This window comes from Elephantulus edwardii, unplaced genomic scaffold (assembly GCF_000299155.1).
Source record: "Elephantulus edwardii isolate Elephantulus edwardi_28Jun2011 unplaced genomic scaffold, EleEdw1.0 scaffold00161, whole genome shotgun sequence".
Classification (NCBI taxonomy): Eukaryota; Metazoa; Chordata; class Mammalia; order Macroscelidea; family Macroscelididae; genus Elephantulus; species Elephantulus edwardii.
In genome coordinates, this window is record NW_006399911.1 from 3717248 (window position 1) to 3743932 (window position 26685).

Sequence of the window (26685 nt, forward strand, 5' to 3'; positions counted from 1 at the left end):
ATTTTTTTAGCATGCCCTTAAATTTGAACTTACACACTCTGTTTCAAATTAAGACAACTCCTTTTATGAGAGCTGTAAAGAATAGACCTTCCCTTAAGCTGAGATAGTGGAGAGGGGTGGTTCAAAGATAAAGAACAGGTCAGGATTCAATTACCATTCTTCTTTGTAAGGTTACTAAGATTTACTTAGATAGATATATTTTTTTTGTATTTGCTATATTCTATTACAACAATTTCCAGAGACTTTAAACTATTGTTGTCATTTCTACCACTTTGACCAGTAAAAAACTGGAATTTATATTGTTAGGAAACGGAAGCAACTCACACTGGCATTTGTGAAGTGTACTCCTACCTCATAACATTTTAATAAATTATGTTCATATTTTTATTCTTTCTAAATAATATATAGTTGAGCAAGAATGGCATCCACTTTCCAGCAACATGCCTCTGCAAACGCTATGAACTTGAGAAATGACAGTAGTTATAGAAAGGCTTTAGGTCTTTTGTTTATAGTCATGCCCGACTCAACAGCAATCAACAACACAACAACATATGCCCTTACAACAATTTCCAGAGAATTTAAACAGTTGTTGTCATTTTTCTAGCTTTCACCAGTTATATAGTAAAAAACTGGAGTTTATATTGTTGAGAAACTGCGGTTCCTCACACTCGCATTTCTCATACCATTTTAAGAGTGTGTTCGTGTTTTTATTATTTTCAAATAATATATAATTGTGTTTTGTATCTCTTCTCTAACCAGTAAAAGTCCATGCTTTCTAAAATGGAGAATTTCTTTGTGATCTCATATATGACACTTTTGTGTAAATAGTTCTTAGACTGCTTAAAATTATTTTTAACAGGAAGGTAGCAGACTGGGGTTAGTATCAGAATTATGAGTCAACTTTTAAATATGTAGAGAGGATGCCAAGGTCCCCCTCCAAGCCTAAGTCAGTATCTTCCCAGATGGGGTCTATTGTTGTTGTTGTGTGCCATTGAGTTAGAAATGACTCACAGCCAACCATTTGGCAGGTTTTCAGAGGCAGTAAATCACATGGGAGGAGATTGCCCATCCTTCTCTGATGGAACAGATGGGATTCTAACGGCACATCTTTGGTATTGCAGCGCAACTTCTTTCCACTAGGCCACCAGAGCTCCCTGGGCGGGGTCTAGGCACCCTAGGCAATTTTAAAAGTGTGAACTCAGAAGCAGTGGCTGTGAAAAGAATGGATAGATGTAAGAGAACCAGGACTGATAGGTTATGGGATGTGGAAGGAAGGTATTGGGAATGACTCCGAGGTTCTTAGCCTGAGGGCCTGTTTCAGTGAAATGGAGATCAGAGGAGGAGGAAGTCAGTCTGAGGAAAAAAAATTAGGATTGTTTCAGATATATTAAATTGGAGAGGCTGTAGCACATATATAGCACATTGGGCTGCTTAGTGAAAGGTCATTGGTTCAAATCTATAAGCTACTCTCTAGAAGAAAGATAGGCAACCTCCTCCCATAGAGATTTATAGCATCAGGAACCCGATTAGGTTTGCTGTGAGTCAAAATTGCCAGTTATCACTCTCTCTCCTCATTGAGGTTAAGTCTAATCTGATTCATAGCTGACCCTTCAATGAGTTTTCAGAGGTAAATAACATAGAAGGCAATTGCTGTCTTTCTCCACAGAGCAGCTAGGGGCCTTGACCCACCCACCTTTGGTTTGACAGTACAACTCCTTATGCACTAGACTACCTGAGATATTGAGGAGGCAACCTCAAGCAGGCAATCTCTTGGGTGGAGCCTCTGCTGCTGCTCTGGAGACCACCCTGACAAAAGGCCCCGATCCCAGGGGAGCTCATCTGGAAGGACTGATTTAGGAGCTGAGGGCAAGAACGTAGTCTTTGAAGACGTGGCCTTGACTGAGATTAGTTGAGAAGATAGTGTAACTCAAAAGGAGAGCACAGGATGGAGCAGGGACACTTGGGCATTTTATCATTGGATGGAGAAAGAAAGAGATGGGGGGGTGGGGGGAAAGGCCGTCAGAGGAACGGGAAGAAAATTAAGAGTACAGACACAGAGACTAAAAGAGAAAGACATTTTAAAAGGAACCAATTAAATCAAAGGTTTGTATGGGAGGCAACACGAGAGAAGTAAGCCCTGAAGTGGTATTAAAATAGACCTGAGGGCTGGATGAAAATGAGCCTCACGGGATAGGGGAAACAGGAGAGTGTGCAGGGCGTTACACGGGAGAAGTTGAGTGAGGTGGAATTCGCAGTTGGGTGTCCCAGAGGCTGTTGCTCCGCTTGGCAAGCTACACGGCTGAGGGCAGGCCTGAGCCCTCTAGTGCTGCTGTACCAGAGATACCACACATGGAGCATTAACAAACAGGGACTTATTCTCTGACTCTTTGAGAGGCTGGAAGTCTGAGTTCAGGGAGCCAACTCAATGGGCAAGGCCCACTCTCTCTCTCTCTCTCTCTCTCTCTCTCTCTCTCTCTCTGTCAATTAGGAAAGACAGCCCTTTCTTTAACAACTGTAGGCTGGCCATTCATTTGAGATCTCCACGTGTCCTGGCCCCTGGTGTCAAGGGGTTTCCTAGCACAGGGGCCCAGGTCTGAAAGACACCCTTCACTCTGACAGTTATATCTTGGTGGTGCTGAAGGGCCACCACCCCCTTGGCTCAATTTCCTCCTCTTTTATCTCTAGTGAGATAGAAGATACAGCAGGCTGTACCCTCAGGAAACTCCTCTTACACTGGATGAGGTTGTGATTGTTCTGCCCACGAAATGCTCCTCAAAGAAATCTAAAAACACATCTGAAATTTCAAGAGCATTTATTATTATATTATTTCCACGCATGGAGACTTTTTCCCTCCTCAGGAAGATGGTGAAGGAAAAAAGCCCCGAGTTTCCCTCTCACTTGCTTTTATAGCTCTTTTGAGTGCCCCTGTTAGGGGAGGGGGATTGTGATCATGGTTTTTGGGCTGGGGAATTAGTCATTTGGGTTGACTTTTGAGGGGCTGCCTACTTTGCCTGCCTTTACTCCTTCTGTGTCACGTAGACACTAGTTAATCCTTTACCTTGCAAGGATAGGCAAGGCCTTACCTGGGGCACTCGTGTTTGCCTTAAGCTAAGAATTTTCATGGCCCGCTTCTGCCTCTAGCGTTAATGGAGGTTTATAAAAAATGGGGTTTCTGCTGTCCCTTCAGTGATGAGATTGAGGGGTGTTGGGTTCCACCCTTAATCGTTTGGCAGCTATTTCCTTTGTCAGATCATGGGGATCAGTGCATAGCTTCCACATGATATCATCACAAATATGTCTTTTAGGGGAGACACAATTCAATCCATGATAACAGGCCTTTGGAATTTAGAATAAACAGGACCTCAAATTCCCCATAATCCTGGCTAAGCACCCCTGAGAATGTGGAAAGGCTGGGTACCCTCCCTGACACCTGGAAAGTTACCTAGAACAGTGAGCTCTAATGGCAGTGAGTACAGCAGAGCTCTGACTATTGAAGGGAACACACTCCCCACCCAACACCACGATGTCACCCTGACTTTGTCACCTATTGCTCTTCCACAGGCCAAATGGCAGGTCAGAGTCTCTCAGACCATCCAGATGTGAGAAAAATTGGATTCACAGGCTCCACAGAGGTGGGAAAGCTCATCATGAAAAGGTATGTGCCTGGAGGAGTAGAGAGAGGCCACACTGGACCCTACAGACTGTGACTTCTAGAACAAGTTATAATGTCTAAAAGGGAGTAACATACTATGATCTGGGTTTTGCTTCTTAAGCCTGAATGTGTGTAGATTCTGTGTGGTGTGGAAACCACATGATTCCACAGTTCATAAGAGAAATGGAAGGCCTCTGAGGCTGCCCTGGGGACCTCACTAAGCCCAACATGGGCCTATATTGCCCAGGGTGGAGCCACAAGCCATATGGGGCCATGCAGGACTGAGTATCACATAGAAACCAGGTTAGGAAAACTTAGCATCAAAAGAGGTGTAGCATTTCATGAATACATTTTTACTGATTGCAAGGTAAAAATTATAATATTTTTATACATTTGATTAAATATGTTGTTGTTGTTGTTATGTGCCGTCGAGTCGCTTGTGACTCATAGCGACCCTATGTACAATAGCCCTAAACTCTGCTCTGTCCTGTGCCAATCGCACTGCCTCTGACACACCCATCCTGATTACCCCAGTCACTAAATCAATCCACCTCATAGAGGGTCTTCCCCTCTTGCGCCATCCCTCCACCCTCCCAAGCATGATGTCCCTCTCCAAGGACCTGTCCCTACTTACAACATGTCCAAAGTATGTCAGACGAAGCCCCAGAATCCTTGCCTCCAAGGAGCAGCCTGGTTTAACCCTCTCCAGGATGAATCTGTTTATTTTCTTGACAGTCGATGGTATATTCAATACTCTTCTCCAGCACCACAGCTCAAAGGCATCAATTCTCCTTCTATCCTTCCTAGTCATTGTCCAACTCTCTGATTCATAACAAGTGATTGCAAAGACCATGGTCTGTATCAGGCGCACCTTCGTCTCCAAAGAGACACCATTGCTCTTGAGTACTTTAGAGAGGTCCCTAATAGCAGACTTTCCCATCACAATACGTTTTTTGATTTCCTGGCTGCTGGTGCCAAGAGTGTTGACTGTGGAGCTAAGCAGACTAAAGTTGTGAACAATCTCAATCTCTTCGCCATCCATCCTGATGCTGTCAATTGGTCCAGTGGTGAGAATCTTTGTCTTCCTGACATTGAACCTCAATCCATACTGAAGGCTCCAGTCCTTGACCCTCTGCAGCAAGCATTTCAGGTCCTCCTCAGTTTCAGCAAGCAGGATTGTGTCATCTGCATAACACAAATTGTTAATAGATCTTCCACCAATCCTGATGCCACACTTCTCATAAAGCCCAGCCTCTCAGATAATCTGTCCTGCATACAGGTTGAAAAGGTATGGAGATAGGACACATCCCTGGTGTACACCTTTCCCAATTTTGAACCATGCAGTGTTTCCTTGCTCTGTTCTGACACCTGCCTCTTGGTCCAAGTGTAGGTTTCGCATTAGAACGATTAAGTGTTCTGGGATTCCCATTAAATATACTTTCTTAAAATCCCTTTCACTTGTGATTGGACAGCAATAATCTAGAACCTCTAGTCTCTTATTCTCTGTACTTTGTCCTTAATAACTAACACAGGCCATACCCCTGCCTCTGTCACCATTCAGGCTGTGAGCTGGGCCAAGTCACCTCCTCTTTGATCCTCAATTTTCCAAACAGTTCGGTAGAAGAATTTTGGCAAGTTCCATGGCCCTTGCCTGTCTAAATAGACAGAAGTGCCTGGGAACGGAGTGGGTGGTGAAGGTCTGCAGCTGTGTCTTCCCAGGGAGCAGTCAGGGCCCTGTGAGCATAGATACCTCCTTCTGTGTTCCCCCAAGTTGTACCTGGCTGAGGAATGGAGACTGGCATACTACATCTCTTGCCTGTTGGTGTGTCACGAATGAAGCTCCAGCTTCCTCTGCAGATGAGATGCTGAGGCCTCGGGGGCCAACTTAGCTATAACTAGTAATGGTTTCCTTGCTCAAATTTTCCCCCAATCATCCATATTTATTGAAAAGCAATCACATGCTCTGGACACTGAAGGGAAGGACACAGATGCAACCCTGCTCTGGGGGCTTTGGCCAAGCAGAGAGAGTCAGACAGTAAACACACTCACGGGTCAGAGCAGTGGAGGAAGGTGGACAGCCAGAGCAGGCACCTGGATGGTGGCAGCTGAGCAGAGAGCTGAAGGACATTAGGTGAGATGTGCAGGCATCTGAGGGGGCAGCCATGCAGCCCAGGAGTGGATGGAGACCAGCATGAGGGAAGAGTGATCAAGGGAGAAGGAAGACAGAAACGGATGGTGGTGAAGGAGGAGGAGGGTTCTGCGGGGGCATGGCCTGCTTTACCAGCCTCCCTTTGCTCTGAAGTATAAACATGGATCTACTCTGGCTTCTCCACTGGGGACCCCTCCCGAGCACGTCCCACTCCAGCCTCACCAACCCCTCTGCTCCTTCCAGCTGTGCCCTGAGCAACCTGAAGAAGGTCTCCTTGGAGCTGGGAGGAAAGTCACCCCTCATCATCTTTGCTGATTGTGACCTGAATAAGGCTGTACAAATGGTGAGGCTGGGCCTGGGACAGGCGGTCAGCTGGAAGGGTGGTGCATCTCTTGGTGACTCACAATAAAGCCAGGCATGATCAGCAAGACCTTGAACATGTTAGAGCCCATAGGGTTGCTACAAGCATAACATGGTAGAGAGGGGGCGCTGGGAAAATGATGACGTGAACCCCAACAAAAGGTGATTTCCAAGTAAGAATCTCCAAACCAGTCACAGTTCCCAGAATTGGGACACATAAGCCATGGCGCTCTGTACTGAAACAAACATTATAACCTTTTCCTGTCCCAAGCCAAACAACCCTGAATCCTGAGCACGACTTGGAACAGCGGCCCCTCTCTGCCCCGGTGTTCTGCCTACCCATGGGTTTGTGCATGCCATGCCTACACCTAATCAGTTCTCCCACTTTCTAGCTGGGAAGCCTTGGGCAAGTTCCTTAACCTTCCCCGCCTCAGTGTTCTTATCTGTACAATAGGAATAATAATGACTTACCACAGGGGTTGTGGAGGCCAAGTGAGTAAATGGAGCTGAAGCACAGGGGACAAGAACCAGGCTGTGGGGGGCCACATCTTAGTTGTTCTTGCCATTGTTGTTGCTGTTGTTTTTACTGTGCCTTGATCCCTCTTTGCACTTCTGTGGGGATAAACCATTGAGCCCATGTTCAGTCAGGTACCCCAATATGCTCTACCTCCCCAAGTCATGTCTGGTTTTGAGAGTAATATGACCTCTCAGCGTAGGAATGAAAAGAAGCACAGCTTTGACAGATGGGGAGACCAAGAAAGGCAAGGTTAGGGTCTCAGCCCCAGAGCCACAGAAGAAGGCATTGCACCCCACTCCTGAGCCACAGGCCTGGGACATGTCATGGCAGATGCATAGTCCCTGACTCCAGGAGAGACGAGCTCTACCCAAGCCGTCTCTCCCTCCTTTCCCCACTTCCCACACCACTCTCCTCAGCTCGCTGGGCCTTAGATGATCCTGGCAGTGACTCTTAATGAGGTTCCCTAAGGCTTGCTGGACTAGCCATCACCCATCTGCCCAAGCTTGGTAGACTTGGCCTTGGCCCTTTGGGCTCACTGCCAGCAAGTGGCTGCTGAATTGAGAAGACTACCCAGGGGGCCCACTTAGTATGCAGAGAAGGATCTGCAGCAGCCCTGAGACCTCAGCTAACTAAAGTCCATGTGTTACTGTTCCCAATTCCCTCCGGCATGGAGAGTGACAGGGCTCTGTTCCACCACCCTGTCATGTGCAGGCTCCCATTTACACAACGACACTGTTTGTTTCTCCACTGAGGGTGAAGGCATCTGCACACCCAGGGCCAACAGGGCCTAGCATGCCTTGTACTGTCAGCATGCAGTGTGCCTGCCCCTCCCTGTGTCAGAAGGGGTTCCAGAACTGGTGCGGAGCCCTGATTCAGCATTGTATCTATGCACCATAGGGGATGAGCTCAGTCTTCTTCAACAAAGGAGAGAACTGCATTGCGGCCGGCCGGCTCTTTGTGGAGGACTCCATTCACGACCAGTTTGTGCAAAAAGTCGTAAGTCTCACCTGTCCCGGGACTGCACAGCTGCTGGTTTCCCTGGACAGTGGCCTGGGTGGAGGTGCGGGAGGGGATAGGAGAGCTGAGCTCCACCCTCAGGAGCATCCTTCAGGGTCAAGTTGTTGTTGTTGCTGTGTGCTGTTGAGTTGGAACTGACTTATAGCTACACTCCAAGTGGGTTTTCAGAGGCAGTAAACCACATGGGAGGAAATTGTCCATCTTTCTCCCATTGAGCAGCTGATAGATTTGAACCACATGCCTTTGAAACTGTAGTGCAGCTTCTTACCACTAGGCTATTAGAGAGTTGCTCTATGTTACTTAAACAAACAAACAAAAAAATAATAAAAAATAACAACCCTGCTCAAAAGGTGAGAAGGCTGAACAGAAATTGAGGTGCACATGAAGCAAACTTTCAGGGGAGCCTGTGAGGGTGGGGGGAATGCAAGACACGACAGGCGAGAGGGGAAACTCAGGGACATGGTCTCAGAAGAGTCCAGCCCATGGGAGTTCTGGAGCACAGCTGTGCAGGAGCATGCCACTCGGTCAAGGCCCTTCCCCTTGGATCCTGTGTCAGTCAGACATCGGCTGTGGGCTGTCCACAGCGAGAGGAGGGAACACTCCTCAGTGCAGAGCAATTCTCCAGGTGGTTCTCACAACAGCAGGGGTGGGGGAGCAGCACAGGTAAAGGGCTCCTGAGTGGACCACCAAATACCATCCTCACTAGATTCATTGACTTATTCAGCCACATCCCAGGAGAGCAGGTAAAGCAACGCTACGTACAAGGAAAGGAAGCACGGCCTCATCCTGTGCCATCCTCACACTCTCAGCTATATTTAAACCCACTGTTGGAGCCACTGTGTCAGTCCAGCTCATCAACGGGATGCCTCTTTTTCCCTGACCCTCCGCTTTACCTAGCGCCATGTCTTTCCTGAGAGACCTGCCCTTTGTTATAATGTACCCAAAGTATGGGAGATGAAGCTTTGCCATCTTTGCTTGTAAGGAACATTTTAGCTGCATTCCATCTCAGACAAATTTGGTTGTTATTTTGGCCATCTGTGGTATATTCAATGTCTCTAATCAACATCATAATTTTAAAGACACCAATGCCTTCTATATTTGTTATCCATCTTTCATATGCATTGAGGCAATTGAAAATGCTGTGGCTTGAGTCAGGCACACCTTAGTCCTCAAAGTGGCATCCTTGCTTTTTGGCCATTTAAAGAGATTCTTGTCTATAGATTTATCAAATGTTAAGATGCCACTTGGTCAACAGATATATCCAATGTAATGGATCCAGGTAAAATTAAGTCCTTGACAACTTTGATCATTTCTTCATTTATAATAATGTTTAATCATCCAATTGTGAAGATATTAATTTAAATGAAACCAAGCAATAGTTTAACTTAACTAATAAATAATATCTTCCTTGGGCATTTTCTCCTTCATTTCGATCTGTATTGTTGTTGTTGTCATGTGCTATCAAGTCACCTGTGACACATAGTGACCCTGTGTACAGCAGCTCTGAAGCCTGCCCTGCCCTGCCCTGAGCCAATCTCACTGATTCCATCACACCAACTCTCACTGCCCCAGTTACTGTATCAATTCATCTCATCCGGGTCTCCCTCACCTGTGCTGTCCCCTCCACCTTTCCAAGCATGATGTCCTTCTCCAAGGACCATTCCCTCCTGGCCATGTGCCCAAAATATGTGAGACAGAGCTTCAAAATCCTAATCTCCAAGGTGAAACTTGGCTTCACCCTCTCCAAGACAGATCTATTTGTTTTCTTGGCAGCCAGTGGTAAGTTCAAGACTCTTCTCCAGCACCACAACTCAAAGACATCAATTCTTCTTCTGTCATGCTTACTTAGTCATTGTCCAGCTCTCTGATGCATACCAAGTAATTGCGAAGACCATGGCCTGGGCTAGGCACACCTTAGTTTCTAGACTGACATCATTGTTTTTCAGTACTCTGAAGAGGTCCCTGACAGCAGATTTTCCCACTGCAATTTCTCTTTTAATTTCCTTACTGCTGGAGCTAAGAGTGTTGATTGTGGAAACAAGAAAGCTGTAACTGTTAACAACTTTAATCTCTTCTCCATCTATCATGGTGGTGCCAGTTGGCTTAGTGGTGAGAATCTTTGTCTTCTTGATGTTGAGCTTCAATCCATATTGAAGACTACAGTCCTTCCACTGCTTAAGGTCCTCCTTAGTTTCAGCAAGTGACGTTGTGTCATCTGCATAATATAGGTTGTTGATGAGTCTTCCTCCAATCCTGATAGGATCAAATTAACAATGACATCTCAAAGACTAGATAGAAAATGTAGGGACAATAAGTTTATATTTGTTGAGGAGAAACAGAAAAGGAGAGAAAGAATAACTGCATATCCCAAAGGATCTAGCAATGCCTCTGCAATGTACTTGTAGGAACCATTTGCTTGTTATACATTTTGCTGTGCAAGACCTCAAGCCAACAATAGGATACCTTGTTTACATTTTAAAACAAGAAAGGGGAGGATCCCATATGTGGTGAAGCCCTTGGAAGCTCAAAGTTAATATTCTTATTAACATAGGACTGAGGAGAAAGTAAGTTTTCTACTGACCCAATGAGAAGACGTGATGGGTGATGCCCACAACTGAACGAGCAGGGACTCTAGGAAGTCATAGTTGAACTTCTTACCACACTAACTAATTACCATAGTTAAAAATAATATAATAATTAATTATTACTAATCATAGTAGAACTTAATACTACACCTCTCCTCTCTCAGATGTGAAGAGCGATGCAGTAATTGTTTGTGTTTAAGAAAGGAGAGCATTGTACTAAGCTGCCCTGAGAATAGGAGGATGCTAGGAAAGATGTCTTTAGAAGGAGACTTGGTACCAGAACTTGAATTTTGGGTAAAAACACAGAAGGCAAGATAGCAATTACATTCTGCTGTGGGATGCCTTACCCCAAAACTCAGTGTTTTGGAACAAGAGCTGTTTCTTTAACTCCCAGTTGTGAGGCTCACAGTTAAGCCTTAGCCTTTCTCATATTGTTTGTGCACCAGCAGTTGGTGGTCAGGTCCATTGAGGATGGTGGATCTTAGTTTCCTTGGCTGTCAAAATAAAATGCCACAGAGTAGGTGACTTAAAGTTACAGATATTTTCTAATAGTTCTGGAAGTTAGCAACCCAAATACAGGGCATCATCCAAGCCAATTACTTGTAGAGACTCTGAAAGACAACTTAGCCCTGCCTCTCTCTTCTCCAGTAAAAGATCCCAGGAAGCCTTTGCTTTTAAGGGGTAACGGTTTGTAGATATATCCATCTCTGTTATCAAGCGTCTTCTGTGTATAACAGTTTCTGTCTCTGTCTTCCTTTACAAAACATCAGTCAAACATGACGTGAGTTAGAGCTCACCTGGGACTGCTACCATACAGAACCAGAACCAGAGACCTTTACCCAAGCTTGCTGAAGTACTTGGGCAGAGTTGTCATAGTTGATAGGGCCAACTGAGGTTTGTAACATGCTCCTACAGCTTCACGGCTGAAGGCTGAAGGGCCGTGAGTGAGCATACTTTAGAACCTATCCTGACTGAGAAATTGTATTACTTTTAACTTCCCTAATAAACCCTGTTGCAAGTGACTCGATGGCACATAACAATGACAACAGTAAACTGTGTAATTGTAAATATAAAAAAAAACAACAAAAAAACAGCCCATCACTCAAGAGGGATTAAGACTAGGGCCTACGCTGTGGTGGTTTGGCGGTAAGGAGTTTCACTGTGAACCCAAAGGTATACAGTTTGAATCCGTCAGATGTTCCATGAGAGAAAGATGGATAATCTCCTACTGTGTGATTACCCACTATGAGTGGTCAGCTATGAGTTGGTTATGACTCAGTGGTACACAATTACAGCTACTACTCCTGTAAGACCTGATTAATTTAACTGGTAGCATCTTAAAAGAAAACTCCATTTCCCTGAACAAGGGCACATTCACCAAGCAGGGGTTAGGACTTCAAGGTACCTTTTATGGAAACACAGTCCAGTCCCTAACAATGGAGACAGCTCATTTTCATTTCATATGGTCTCTCATCCTCCACTTTGTTCAGTGTCATGGGTTCTTGGACTTCGAGAAGTTTCAGGACTTCTTGAGGAATAGACTTGACAACTGCCACGTACTATTACCAAAGTCAGTCACAGATCTACCAGAGTCAAGGAAAAGGGAAATAAGCTCCAACTCTTGATGGGTGCGGAAGCACCAGTGCCTAGTCTCTAACCCACAGGTGGCACCTCTCTGATAGTTCAAATCCTCCAGCAATTCCAGAGCAGAAAGATGGACAGCCTCCCATTGTGTGACTCACAGCCTCCTGAAAACCCATTGGAGGGTCAGCTGCGAGCTGGTTCCAGTTCAGTGGCAATGAGTTTGAGGGTTTTTTTTAATTATTATTATTAAATTTTATTAGTTTCAATGAACATTCACAGGGATTCTGGGCTTTCACTCCTTCATTGCCGCACCATTCTCTCCACCCTCCTCCCCAGTTTGTTCTCCATCCCCGCCATCCGAATGTCTGTTTTAATTGTCCAATTGCCACAGTGCTTGTTTGAATCTTTGATGGATGAGCTAGAGAGAAAGTTGTCCACTTTTATAGTTTCCCAAAGTTAGGGAATCTACCGGCCTGGTTTTCTTGATCCTTTCTCTGCTACAAGACCCAACAGGGAGACAACTAAGCAGAGGGCAATCCCCTGGGCTGATTGGAGAGGAGGCGGGTATATCTCCTTGGCTGGTTGTGATTGGATGAGACTGGAGCTTCAAAGGCTGAGGTCCTGCCCAGGGGTCTGGCAAATTAGTCACCAGTTGGCAGCAGGAGCCAGAATCCCAGAGACACTGCTCAGGGAAGAAGCAGTTGAAGACAGTGAGGTAGACCTCCAGAGGAGTAGAAGGGGGCAAGTTTGAGGAATGGGGGGATGAGGGAAGAGCAGGAGCAGAGAGTTTGGTATCAGGATGGGGACACCTTTTAGATGCTATGATCATAAAAGGCAGAAGGTGGCCCTGGGATGCTTGAGTTCATCCAACTCAAAATAGGCCTTGTAGAAGATGTAGGAGGAGCCAAGGTAGTACAGTGGGTTAAGTGCTTGACTGCTAACTTAAAGATCCGTCCTTTGAACCCACCAGCCATCCCATAGGAGAAGGTGTAGTGGTCTGCTTCCCTGAGCAGGACAGCCTTGCCAGCTCCACAGGGCAGTTCTGCTCTACCCTGTAGAGATGCTCCAAGTTGGCACTAACTTGATGGCAATGGATTTGGTTTCTTTTGGTTGGAGGGTGTGGCAACCAGGCCCTGAGAATGGAAGAGGCTAGTGAATCCTGACAGGAACGTGACTTGATTAAGAGTAGGGATGACCTTGTTAGAGTTCATATGAGAAGTAGGAGAAAAGTGAGAGGAGCCTAGGAGAGAGGTGATGAAGGGGAGAGCTGACTCCAGCCAGGGTCCCAGAAGATCTGGAGGCCGTCTCCCACTGGTTATGTGCGCCCAAGTGCCTTTTGCTCACATTTTCTCCAGAGTCTTGTTTTACTCAGAGACTCTCCACAGCCCTGGCTCTGGAACTATTAGGTAATACCATTCATCAAATTCCTTACAATGACTCCAGTCAGCATCTTTAGTTGACAGGAAGAAAAACCTAGACTAATGTTTGGGTTGACTGTGGCAAGACAGAAGGTTTCTTCTGGAGAAGGAGGCTTTGAATATGGATTTTGAAGCAGGCACGAGTGGGATCCGGAGTGTGTAGGCTCAAGGCACAGGCCCCAGCTTTCCACTGTGCCTTATTTTATGTCGTGTGCAGGGTGTTGCTGCAGAACTGCAGATCCCAGCCCCATCCCATGTTCTAGAGTCCCCAGCACAGATATTTCCTCCACTCTGACATCCTTCCTGCTGAGCCCCTAGTCCGTAGAGGTTGGTATAAGCCCACACTGGCCACTAGGCACAGACATCTTCCTGTCTTCTCCACTCATACACAGCCCCAGTCAGTGCCACTTCCTAGTCACCTGACTTCAGGTCTTCCTTGGTCACATTGGTAACTTTGTACACATGATCTATTTGGAGATCAGCCTGGGAGATAGGTTTGAAGCCAGGCTGCAGAAGATGTTGACTGTCAGGATGAGGGGTATGGGCCTCCCCAAGAGCCACTGCTCAGTCCCTGAACATGCCAACAGGAAACGGGCCGGGTAAGGACCACTGTCCGACACTGTGCTGATAATGAGGACTTTCCACAGGTAGAAGAGGTGAAGAAGATGAAGATTGGGAACCCATTAGACCGGGACACCAACCATGGCCCTCAGAACCACGAAGCCCACCTCAGGAAGCTGCTTGAATACTGTCAGCGTGGTGTGAAGGAAGGGGCCACTCTGGTCTATGGTGGAAAGCAAGTCCCCCGGCCAGGTAAGTCAGATACCCTCACATACAACAGCAAGGGCTTCTTCTAATCATAGTTCTGAAGACTGAGCACCTGCAGAGACAGGCTCCCAGGTGTCAGGTCCACTTGGAGCTCTTGCATAGGGTGAGCCATAGATATATGAACACCCGGCAGACCCAGATAAAGGAATAACAAAATTAAACTGCCAGCATAGAACATCTTGCTCAGTACCGATTTTCATCTTTATTATCTTGGGCTTTATTTTACTCTTCTTGAAATTCTCTTCTTCCATGGATTCAATGACTATTTTTTGGCTTTCTTCGTACCTCTTTAGCCAATTCTTCTCAGCAATTGTTGTTGTTGTTGTTATGTGCCATTGAGTTACTTGTGATCCAGTATATATTAGCTCTGAAAGCTGCACCATCCTGCGCTAACCTCATCATCTCCAACAGACCTAATCTAATTGCTCTAGTCACTGAGTCAGTCCATCTCATCCTGGGTCTTCCTCCCCTGTACTGTCCTTCCACCCTTCCAAGCACGATGTCCTTCTCCAAAGACTGGTTCCTCCTGGCCACAGACCCAAAGTATGCAAGACAGAGCCTCAAAAGCCTTGCCTCCAGGAAGCAGCCTGGTTTCACCCTCTCCAGGACAGATATGTTTGTTCTCTTGACAGTCCATTGTATGTTCAACACTTCTCCAGCACCAAAACTCAAAGACATTGATCCTTCTTCTATCATCCTTAGTCATTATCCAGCTGTCTGATGCATAGCAAGTAATTTGCAAAGACCATGGCCTGGATCAGGTACACCTTAGTCTCCAGATAATATCATTGCTGTTCAGTACTCTAAGCAATTACTCTTTGCTAATCACTACTGCCTTCCTCATTTGTCCCTTCAATGTTGGTATATTGCCAGGTTTATCCTTCTCTTGGTGCTTATCTCGTTATAGACACTTTACCTGGATAATCTCATGCTTTATAGATACTTGATTTCTCCCTAATACATGCCTCTAGACTTTTCCATACCAGAAATACTAACTACATAGACAGATGCCTATTGGAAAGCACCCAGATCCTTCACACTCCATAGGGACCAAATCCATCCCCTAAACATAATCCTCTCAACCATGTCTTACCCACACACAAATGAGCCCACTTCTCTAGAATCCTCTGTCTAATCATGTTGCCCAAGACAGGGGCCACTGGAGTGAACGATTGTGCTCCTTCTTATGAGACCGTACATCCTGGGAAGAGGCTCCACATCCCAAGCTTCTCACAGAATTAGTATGCACAATTAAGCAGATGGCAGGAAAAAGGGAAGGAGACAGGGAATCGTAGACTATGCTCGTTCTGTGAATTTTTTTGGTTTTTTTAAGTGCCTGATTCTGTTGTTAAAAACGGAACTGTCTCTTAGCTCTTCCCCCTTGTGCATCTCTGCCTCCAATACACCAGCTCCACATCCTGCCTTGGCTGGACTATTGTAACAGTGATGTGTGTGATCTCTTAAGCTGTTCATCCTCTATTTACGCAGCTGCCAGAGGTCTGCTTTCATCTTCATCATTGTTAACACACTACCACAGTCACGCACCCTCCTATCGCCTCGGGCTCAAATTCTTCAACATCACATCCTCAATCCTTTATGATCCACTTCCAATTTATTTACCTTTGACTTGTAATCTGTGAGTACTTTTCATGTTTCTATGTTCCCTATGCATCTGCTGTTCTTCTGCTTAGAAAACTCATCAGTGAGCTCCAAATCATCACTCAGTTCAAACGACATCTCCTTGGAGCAATCTTCCTTGGCACCCTCAAACACAGTCCACCCTTTGCCCTGGATGCTCCCTGGTACTCTGTGCTTCTGTGTGGTTTTAATGCCACTGTGTCTGGGTCACTAACCTTGTTTTCCTCAACACCTCCCAGGCCAAGGGCAGTGTCTTAGTCAAAGTCAGGGCAGAATGTGGACAGTCCAGTTCTAGGACTGATGGAAGGGATGGAGGGAAGACACTGTTTGCAGAGCTGTGATCAAGGTTAAGGCAGTAATAGAATAGTGTATTCCCAGGACTAAAAACTGTGTCAATTTTTTACTACGATGTGAACAAGCCAGAAAAGAGAGCAGGATCATGGAACCTAGCAAGTGCTAGAGCTATGGAATGAGGAGCATAGATTCTTGGCTATGTTGTTGTTGTTGCTATCTGTCATCGAGTCACCTGCAACTCATAAAGACCCTATGTACAACAGCTCTGAAGCCTGACCTATCTTGAGCCAGTCTCACTGGCTCCCACACACTTACCTTCATTGCCCCAGTTACTGTATCAATCCATCACATCCGGGGTCTTCCTCTCCAGCAGTGTACCTCCACCCCTCCCAGCATGATGTCCTTCTCCAAGGATCGGTCCCTCCTGTACAAGTGCCCAAAGTATATGAGACAGAGCTTCAAAATCCTAGCCTTCAAGGAGAACCTTGGTTTCACCCTCTCCAACACAGACCTATTTGTTTTCTTGGTGGTCCATAGTATACACAAGACTCTTCTCCAGCACCACAACTCTAAAGGCATCAATTCTTCTGTTATCCTTAGTCATTACCTAGCTCTCTGATGCAGAGCAAATAATTGTGAAACCATGGCCTAGATCAGATGCACCTTAGTCTCTAGGTTGACATCATTGTTTCTCAGTTCTCTGGAGAGGTCCCTGACAGCAGATTTTCCCAGTGAAATTTGTCTTTTAATTTCCTGACGGCTAAGAATGTTGATAGTGGAGCCGAGCAAGTTGTAATTGTTAACAACCTCAACCTCTTCTTCATCTATCATGGTGTTGCCATGGAAATCAGAAGATCAGAGTGCAGGGCAGGACAGAAAGAGTGGACGGTGGTGGAGAAGGCACAGAGAATAGCAGCCTGGTCCCACTGGCATCCAGTAGGCAGTAGTGAACAACTGTAGAGTGACTAGAAGACCCAAAGACCAGCATGCATTAACCCATAACTCACATTTTAGACACTACAGAATTTAAAATGAAATTTTTTAAATGAATGAACAATATCAAATGTTTTATTAAGTGTATAACTTTTAAAGTTCCTCTTAAAGTGTTATTTGTTTTTCAAAAAATAAGGTAAGGAGGCTCAAAATTTTTTCCAATTGAGAATTAGGTCTCAACGCAGCACACTCTTGGAGGAATCTGGGTCCCATACCTGAACAAGAAGCTGTCAGAGAAAACATCTCCTCAAATGTGGCTCTGCCATACTCACACAGCCTGTAGGAGAAAGTGATAGGTGGACACAAATCCAGAGCTTGAGGATGTAGCTCATATCTGCTGCTTGGAAGTGTCAGCTTCGGGCCTCAGCAGCTTCTACAAAGAAGGAAGTCCCATGAGATCCTGCCTGTCACGACCGGTGTTCACAGCTCTGCTTCTCTCACCAGCCTCCTCTCCAGCCTGTGTTGCTGGAACTTGAAGGAAACTATTTGAGAGTCCACAAGGAAACTATTTGAGAGTCCACGTCAGTTGATGACTAGGATGATCCCACACTAAAGATGATAAGGAAGGCACAGATTAGGACAAGGTTCAGACCTGTCATTCATAGGGTCGGGGTCACTATGAGCTGTACTCAACAACACATAACAACAACAACAATGCTAGTTGAGGAGTCCAGATATTCATTCAAGTAAAAAAAAAAAAGTCATTACAACTAAGACCTGTTCATGTTGTCGTTGTTGGAGTTACATGCCATTGAGTCAGATCTGACTTAGCTGACCCTCCAGCAGGAAGGCGATTGCCCATCTTTCTCACACAGCATGGACTTGAACCGCCTGCCTTTTGTTTGGCAGCACATCTCCTTACCATGAGACCAACAGAGATCTTTTTGTAGTTATAAGCTTTGGCACTGGACTTGAGTTCAAATATACCAATTCTGAATTTCCATCCTGTTTACCACAACAATGTATAATTAAGAGTTGTGAGGATGAAGTGAGATAATATGCCTGGGTATAAAAGTCACAGCTCTCAGGTATAATGTCAGCACTATGGGCCTGAGGCCTCACAGTGAGAGAGAGGCCAGGTGGAGACGACCACACCCTATATAGTCACACCTCTGTCTCCCCTGCAGGCTTCTTCTTTGAGCCGACTGTGATGACCAATGTGGAAGATCACATGTTCATCGCCAAGGAGGAGTCATTTGGACCCATCATGATCATCTCTCGGTTTGCTGATGGGTAGGAAACTCTTTTTATGTTTGTTGAGGTTCTGTATGTTACAGGGAGCTAATTAAGAGCTATGAGAGGTGGGAGGTGGTCCATGGTGTGGCCAGGAAGAGAAATTGGAGTCAGAGAAAGTAGACGGTGTGAAATTAGCCTGGGCCACCCGAGGATGAAGCTGACTGATACTTTTAAACCACTGAGGTCTTCAATGCTTCCATGAGAAAGAGCCCACTGGGTCATTCAAAGTCCTTCTACTATTAACAAAAGGCAATTTCCTTTCCACCTCCTCTTGCCTTGCTGTGTTCTCCATGTTTCTCTCTCAGCATCTTCTCACAATGAGTTTGACGGCTGTGTAATAAACCACCTCAACCTTAATGTTTGTGTTAGTAAGCAAGTTGGCTGGTTAGTTAGTTACTTAGTTATGTACCATTGACTTGGAACCAACCAATAGCTGACACCACACCCCATCCCACCCCCAGAGGGTTTTCAGAGACAGTAAACCACACGAGAAAAGTCTGCCCATCTTTCTCCCACAGAACAGCTGGTGGATTTGAACCATGTGCCTTTAGGTTGGCAGCGCAATTCCTTACTACTTGGCCACCAAATACTTAGATAATGCAAGATCTTCTGTACAACCAGAGTTTGTAGGATAGCCTGTCTCCCAAATACCACATCTGAGTCTAACTTGAGGCACCATATTGAGGAAATCCACAGTATGTGAAGGGGCCACAAGACTCGTATGACCGGGCTTCAGACAGCTCAGGGCACCACCATGTCTATGATTAAGTATGACCCCAAGGCCAGCCCTGCTTCACGGGGAGTGGACACAGACTCTGCTGTCTCTGGGTGGAGGAGCCCACAGTCTGGCTGCACCGTGCACCCCACCCTAAGTTTTTCAAGGCTGCCCCTTATCTATGTTGTGCTTTGGAGTAACATAAAATGTCACTTTATCCTCAGTTATGGTTCACTTCCAACTGTCAAAATATTCTGTGAAATGATTGTAATATGCTGGCTTTATTGGAATATACTTCATCACGATGAACGCTTACCCCTCCGTGATCACATGCCTGTGTGGACATGAACCCTTGACAGGCACCCACTCTGGGACAGCCTTGACTACTATCCTTTCTCCATGGGACATGGACCCAATCAGCTTCCCTTCAGGGCTCCAATTTCCCTGTCAGGGAAGCGGGGTGCTGGCCTTGGATCACCTCAACCGACCCTTCACTGTCCATTTGTAAATCTGTAACCACTCTCTCCTCACTTTGATTCTTCATTCTTCTCTGTTCTACCCTTCTTTCTTCATATTTGCTTTAACCCTGGCATATTTCCCTTCTGATTTCAAGCCTGGTCCCAACCCCCAGCCCTGAAAACTTGCAGACTCAAGGCTCAGTCTTATGTGACAGGCAGGCCGGAGTGGACTGGGCCCACTTTGGGGGAGGGTGATGCCAACCCTCTGCTTGCTGCACGGAACCACAGATCCTGTGTGGGGCTTAGTGTCCCTGGTCCAGGTTCCAAAGCCTCCAATCCTCCCTCATGGAGTTCTTTCTGATGCTCTCTTTAGTGACGTGGACACTGTGCTGTCTCGGGCCAATGCCACAGAATATGGCTTGGCCTCTGGCGTCTTTACCAAGGACATCAACAAAGCACTGTATGTCAGCGACAAGCTCCAAGCTGGCACAGTCTTCATCAACACGTACAACAAGACTGACGTGGCAGCCCCGTTTGGGGGATTCAAACAATCAGGGTTTGGCAAGGACCTGGGTAAGTTCATGCTGCCTGCAGGTCTTCTTCAATCACATATTGACTCAGCACACACAGGTGAAAGGACCCTCTGCTTTGGTATCTCTCCTGTATCAGGTCCAGGGGTACAGCATTGAACAAGAACTATCAGAGTACACACCATTTTACTGGGAGAGGCAAGAAATCGTTGGCTCCGTAAACAAGATGCTTCTAAGGAGTGCTGTGCAGAATGATCTGACCAAATGATCCGGGGAAAGACATTGGGAGGGCATTGAGACATGCCTGTAGAGGTTTCTTCAAGAGGTGACAGCCACACTGAGCCCTGAGTGACCAGGAAATTTAGCTGTTTTGAGCAGAGGGCATGATGGTGGCTGCAGTAAGTAGAGTGCCCTGAGGAAGGGAAAAAGGGAAAGGAGGAGTAGGAAGGAGGGCCTGGAGGCCATGGTCAAGGGCCGGGGTGATGGGAGGCCTTCTTGACTCCAGGGACCAATGAGCAGTGTGAGCTTCCCAGTGACAGAGGCCACAGCAGCAGGGGTCCCAAGGGACACAAACCAGGGTGCACATCCACCTGGTGCTCTGCTGGTGAAACAGAACTCAGCCTTCCTCCCTCCTGGGTTGTGTGAGTGAGGCCCCACTCTGAGCTGCCTCTCCTGCCACCATGAAGTCATGCTGACTAGAACGAGTCACCCACAGCCTTGATGGCCACGCTCAATAAAGACATGAGGATCTGAGAAGGGCTACCTGAAGCCTCTTAAAAGACTTGATATCTCTCCTGTATCAGCTCAGAGACCTCAGGAAGGTTCAGGTTGAGGTTAAAGCCAAAGCGGACTTAAGATATCATCTTTTCCTTCTTTCCAATGTTCAGCCCCTGCAGAAAGCCCCAAGGATGCTGTGCACTGAATAGACAGAGCCCTGGCACTGCACAAACACCTGCACACATACATATACCCATGCAGAGATACACACATGCCCATGCATACCCAGCAGGCGTGCCACAGAGACATGGCTCTCACACATGCCTAATCCACACTTCCTAGGTCTGTGTGCACCTACACACGCATTAGACACTTTGACTCCTACTTTTCTGTCCTCCTTCTCCCAGACCACTTTCTGGTGTCCACTGTGAGGATATATGGGAACAACAGTCATCCAGAAAAGCTTGCAGCTACCAAGCCTTAAGGACCTGATCCCTGTCACTCTATTTCCCATGCTCCCTCCTCCCTCTAGGCCACTGTGTCCTTCAGAGGACTAGCTGCCCTCTTTGAACAAAGCCTGCATAGGACAGACCCAGACATCCCAGAGGCAGCATGGTGGAAGGCAATGGCATTTGTGAATCATTCGTGGATCCAGCCTCAGTTGCAACTGAGGGGGAAAGAGTCAGGACTGAGGGAGAGGGGTCAGCACTTGCAGAGGGGATCAATGCCAAAGGAGAGGTTGTCAGAGCTGCAGGAGGGAGGTCATGGTTAGGGAAGAAAGGTCAAGACTTGGGGAAGGGGCTGGTGAGTAGGTATCAGTCTTGAAGGGTAGGTTCTGGAGTTTGGAGTTAGCCTCCAGAGCTAGGTGAGAGGAGGTTCCAGGGCTGGGAAGTTCCGTCTGTGAAGCAAAGCTTCAAAGCTGGGAGGTAGATAGCTAGTAGCTTAGTGGAGAGAGGTGTCAGGATTGGAAGAAAAGTGCCAATGGTGAGGGTTTAGTGCCAGGGCTTGAAATGTCCATGCCAAGGAAGAGTGTCCAAGAACTGGAGAGATGTCAGTGGTGAAGGGAAAGTGTCAGGGCTAGACAGTGGTTGCCAGCGGTGTGGGTAAGTGTAGATCTGGAGGTAGCTGCCAGCAGTTGAGTGACAGGTTCCAGTACTGGAGAGGTGATGTTCCAGAACTTAGGGGTAAGTGCTAGGGCTAGAGAAGAGTAAGGAGGAGATTCCAGCTGGAGGGGAAGGTTTTAGTGCTAGGAGCTAGATGCCAAACCTGGGGGCAAGGTATCAGGGCTGAGGATGGCATGCCAAGGCTGAGGGGCAGGTATGAGGACTGTGGTAAGGAAGGAAAGGTGTCTGGGCTGGAAAGGAGTTACTGGTAGTCCACAGTCGCCTGCCACCTGCCCACATGCTCATTGACAGGTCCAAGATTCCAGCTGAGTTCAGGGGCCTCTTCAGTAACAAGTTCCTTTGGAATTAGCCCTCTGGAACCAGGTGGTGAAGGTTGAAAGGGAGAGAAGAGTATACTGTTCCTGAGAAACAGGCCCCAGCTTCCCTCTGTCTGATGGGCACCCCCCATTTAGAAGATGTTGGTTGGGGCTGGAAAATGTCTGGGTGGTTGCCTGGCTGGCATCCCAGCTCACCACATAAGGTCAGCCATGACCTGGGTGAGACCTCCCTGGACCCCAGGTTCTCACCTGTAGGTGGAGTTGGGCAAGAACACGGCTCTAGGTAGAACACCCAGATGGTGCCTGGCATGTAGTGAGGGCATGGCCATGGAGCTGGTTCCAACGGTGTGTGGTGTCTTGCAGGAGAAGCTGCTCTCAACGAATACCTGAAGATCAAGACGGTCACCTTTGAGTACTGAAGAAAAGTCTCGGTCGAGGAAGCAGGCCTGCTTCAACGACTCTGCAGCTGCCTCATTCTCCTCCTCGTCCCCCTCCTGACCTACCTTCTCCAGGGCAAGCCCTATGCCATCTCCTGTTGACCAGATTGGCCTCCTCTCCCATACCTGGTACCCAACATTGTCCCTGAACACCAGCCTCCTGCCTGTAGCTACACCCTCCCATCTTCCCCGTCACAGAACACACTTGCATCCAGCTAGAAGCCACACTGGCTGAGTGAAGAAGGACCCGGCTTAGTGAGGATGCTGTCCAAGGCAGCCTGCGTCTGTCTCTTTCCCTCAACTCATTTGTCCAGGAGTATCCAAGAGCACAGTGATGTTAGCCTTGGAAGGCCAGGCTCCCCAGGGAGACCTAAGTCAGAAGTGGTGTGGGCCAACTCAGGCCTTCAGAAAGCAGCCTCTGAGATGGTGACAGGGTCTGTAGTGGAACCCCTGTGAAACTGAGGAGAAGAAGCAAGAGGGCAGGGAAAGCCTCGGGGGTGGAGCCGTTCAGTTGGAGGCTTTGAGAAGCCCTCTAACAAAAGCGGCTGTGGAAGCCATGTTGACGGACAGCTTCACCAGCCCTTTCACCTCTGCCAGAGGCTGTGACAGCCAGGGCACCATCACCGGAGGCTCCCCGGGAGCTACACTCACAGCTGGGAGAGAGCTCCTCCTCCCCAGGACGAATTGGGCAGTTCCCCCAGCACCAAGAGGGAAGATCAGTCAAATTCTCACCCTTGGGAATTTACTGGCTGGGCTGAGGAGGACAAGGGCAGAGCCAGCAAGATTCAGGCAGCCATTGCAGATCACAGCAATTGGAACAGGTAGTGCTGGGCAAGGCCTCCACAGAAGTAGGGCTGTGTCTACCAACCCCAAGCATCCTTCAAGTCAAAGTCCTGGGCCCTGGATTCAACAACTTCCACCCACCTTTGCTGGAGGCTGGTAGCTTCAGACCAACCATGTTTCTGCCCCTGGCCTGGATCTTCTGTTTCCCTGTTTATTTCCCTCACATGCTGGTGGTACCTTATCATCTCCCCAATACAGATTTCTCTCATCCTACTGTGTCCCCTCACCCTTCCTTGGACATCCCCAGCCATGCAGTCCTTGCACTTGCTTCTGCCTTGATTTCCCCTGCATTGTAAAGCCTGTTGGACTTGGGTTTCCCCTTTCCCACAATTTCCCCAAAAGGCCATTCTCTCCTTTCAAGTCCAATGACCCTACCTTGTTTGTACCATCCCCACCCTGACTGACAGCATCCAAAATCCTCCCACTTGGCAAACCCTATCAAAGGCTTCAACCACCATGAGGCTAGTTCCTTTGCAGAGGTTCACTCAGACTTCATCTACTGAGTGATGGTAACAGCTCATAACAAACAATGGCTTGTTGAGCACAAACTTCATACCAGGCATGGTGTATTTACTTCATTGAATCTCCTCATAGCCAATTAGGTTTTTGTTTTTGTTAGGTGCAGCTGTCGAAATGAGTACAACTGATAGCGACTCTGTGAACAAAAGATCTGAACCCTGTTCTATCCTGTGCCATCCTCACACTTCCTGACACACAAAAGACCATTGTGGCAGTCACCATGTCAATCCACCTAGTTGAGGGCCTTCCTCTCTTTCACTGACCCTCCACCCTTCCCAGTATCATGTCCCTCTCCTAAGAGTAGCCCCTCCTAGCAACATGCCCAAAGTATGTGAGGCAAGGCTCCATCATTCTTGCCTCCAAAGAGTTCTCCGGCTGCACCCTGTCCAAGATATATCTGTTCTCTTGGCCGTCCATGGAATGTTCAGTGCTCTTCACCAACACTACAGCTCAAAGACATCAATTCTTTTTCTGTCATCCTTATTCATTGTCCAGCTCTCAGATGCATAGCAAGTGATTGGAAAGACTATGGCATGAATCAGACACACCTTAGTCCTCAAACTGACATCATTACTCCTCAGTAATTTGGAGAGGTCCCTAACTGTAGATTTTCCCAGTGCAATGTGTCTCCTAATTTCCTGACTGCTCATACCGGGGTGTTAATTGTGGATCCAAGCAAGATGAAGCTGTTGACAATTCCAATCTCCTCTCCATTCATCATGATGTTGCCTATGGGTCCAGTAGTAAGAACGGTTGGGTTTTTTTACATTGAGACGTAATCTGTACTGAAAGCTGTATTCCTTGATCTTCTGCAACAAGTGCTTCAAATCTTCCTCACCTTCAGCAAGCAATGATATGTCATCTACATAATGCAGGCTATTGATGAATCATCAATCCATGAATCACTCCTCTTCCTAGAGTCCAAATTCTCAGATAATTTGCTCAGCATACAGATTGAATAGGTATGGAGGTATACAACCCTGACACACTCCTTTCTCAATTTTAAACCATGCCGTATTCCCTTGAACATGTCACCTTTAAGCTCTGGTGGCCTAGTGTCAAGAAGCAGCTTCTGCAATCCCAAGGGCACCAGGGCACCAGCTGCTCCACAGCGGGCGAAGGATGGGCAATCTTCTCCTGTGCGATTAACTGCCTCTGAAAACCCTCCGCAGGATCAGCTATGGGTCGGTTCCGACTCATGGTTCACAACAACAGCTGCAGGATTCCCCTGCTCTGTTCACAACAGGTTCTGCATGGGCACGATCAAGTGCTCTGAGATTCCCACTCTTCTCAATGTCAGCCACAACTTGTTATGATCCACACAGCCAAATGCCTTTGTAGGAACTATTTTTATCCTCGTGTGTAAGTAAAAAATTTGAGACAAAGAGAATTTTTAGTTCAAGAAGCCAAGGCCCCACTATTGGTTTGAAATTGTATTTCTTTTCCTTTCCAAATTATAGGGACCTTGAAGATCCCACTTCCCAAAAATGTCTTCTACCCTACTATTTCAGGATCCCTAAAACCTCTACCTCTCTCTCTCTCTCTCTCTCTCTCTCTCTCATCTCATTGCTTAATATTTCTCTCTTTCTCTCTCTCTTATCCTAGGAGGTACACCTACCTCTGACTTCACCTCTGCTGAGTCTTAGCAGCAGCTGCTCTAGTGGGTCCCCTGCTCCCAACTTCATCATTGCAGTTAGGAGAGATGATTCTCTCCTAACACCATGTAACATCATGCTTGGAACCAAAGGTGGAGGGTCCGTGAAAGAGAGGAAGATCTTCAAGCCCATCAAGTAGACGGTCGCAGCAACTGCAGCAGTGGGCTCAAGTGTGTCAGAGATGATGTGGATGGCACAGGATAGGACAGGGTTCAGATCTATTGTACACAGGATTACTATGCGTTGTAATTGACTAGAGAGCACCTAACTCTGCCATTAGCTCTTTCACCCTGAGAATGAAGTGAACTTCTACTGTGATGACAGCTGGTGGAGAAGACCACCACCTCAATAGAAAATGTTCCCTCATCTGTAGGGAGACTGATGTGAGATGTAGTTACATCAGGATGATCTAGTTCAACATCTTCCCATTTCCCCAAGGTCCAGTTATTTGGCCTTAAACAGCCTCAGGAATAGGACACAAACAATGAAGAGTGAACTAATTTAGCTGACCCTAGACTGACTCCTTTCATGGTGCAGTCACCACAAGATGAATTTGCCTGATGTCTTTGAGTGTCAGTCTTAGATTCCCTGTAAACCACTGTTCATGGCAGAAGAGAAGGACATCAAATACAGACCATCTAAACACAAATAGAGCCAGAAACCATTTTTATATCTCTCTCCAAATATGCTTCAGCTAACTTGGCTTCAGAGTTGTTGTTGTTGTTGTTGTTGTTGTTGTTGTGTGCCATGAAGTCAGAACCAACCCATAGCTGACCCTCTAGCAGGTTTTCAAAGGCAGTAAATCTGACAGATGGAGATTGACCATCCTCTTGTGGAGCAGCTGGTGGAGTAGAACCATATGCTTCGGGTATTGCAGTGTAGCTTCTTACCACTAGGCCACTGGAGCTCCCATAGGAGCAATGATGTCAGTTTGAGGACTAAGGTATGCCTTAGATTCAGACCATGATCTTTTCAGTCACTTGCTGTGCATATGAGAACTGAGCAATCAATGATGATAGCAGGAAAAGAATTTCTGACTTTGAGCTGTGGTCTTGAAGAGTACTGAATATACGTGCCCTGGACTGCTGAAAATAACAAA

At 46.9% G+C, this 26685-nt stretch overlaps 1 protein-coding gene across 1 annotated transcript in view; it reads left to right on the plus strand.

Moving 5' to 3' along the window:
- ALDH1L1 (aldehyde dehydrogenase 1 family, member L1) overlaps positions 1-22551 on the plus strand; it is a 70008-nt gene extending 47457 nt beyond the window's left edge. Inside the window, exons 16-22 of the mRNA XM_006895164.1 lie at positions 3562-3655; positions 6045-6144; positions 7576-7674; positions 13930-14095; positions 18163-18268; positions 19818-20017; positions 22496-22551. Of these exons, the coding sequence (XP_006895226.1) occupies positions 3562-3655; positions 6045-6144; positions 7576-7674; positions 13930-14095; positions 18163-18268; positions 19818-20017; positions 22496-22551 (821 nt within the window). The remainder of the gene's footprint in view (positions 1-3561; positions 3656-6044; positions 6145-7575; positions 7675-13929; positions 14096-18162; positions 18269-19817; positions 20018-22495) is intronic.
- Positions 22552-26685: the final 4134 nt, after the last annotated feature.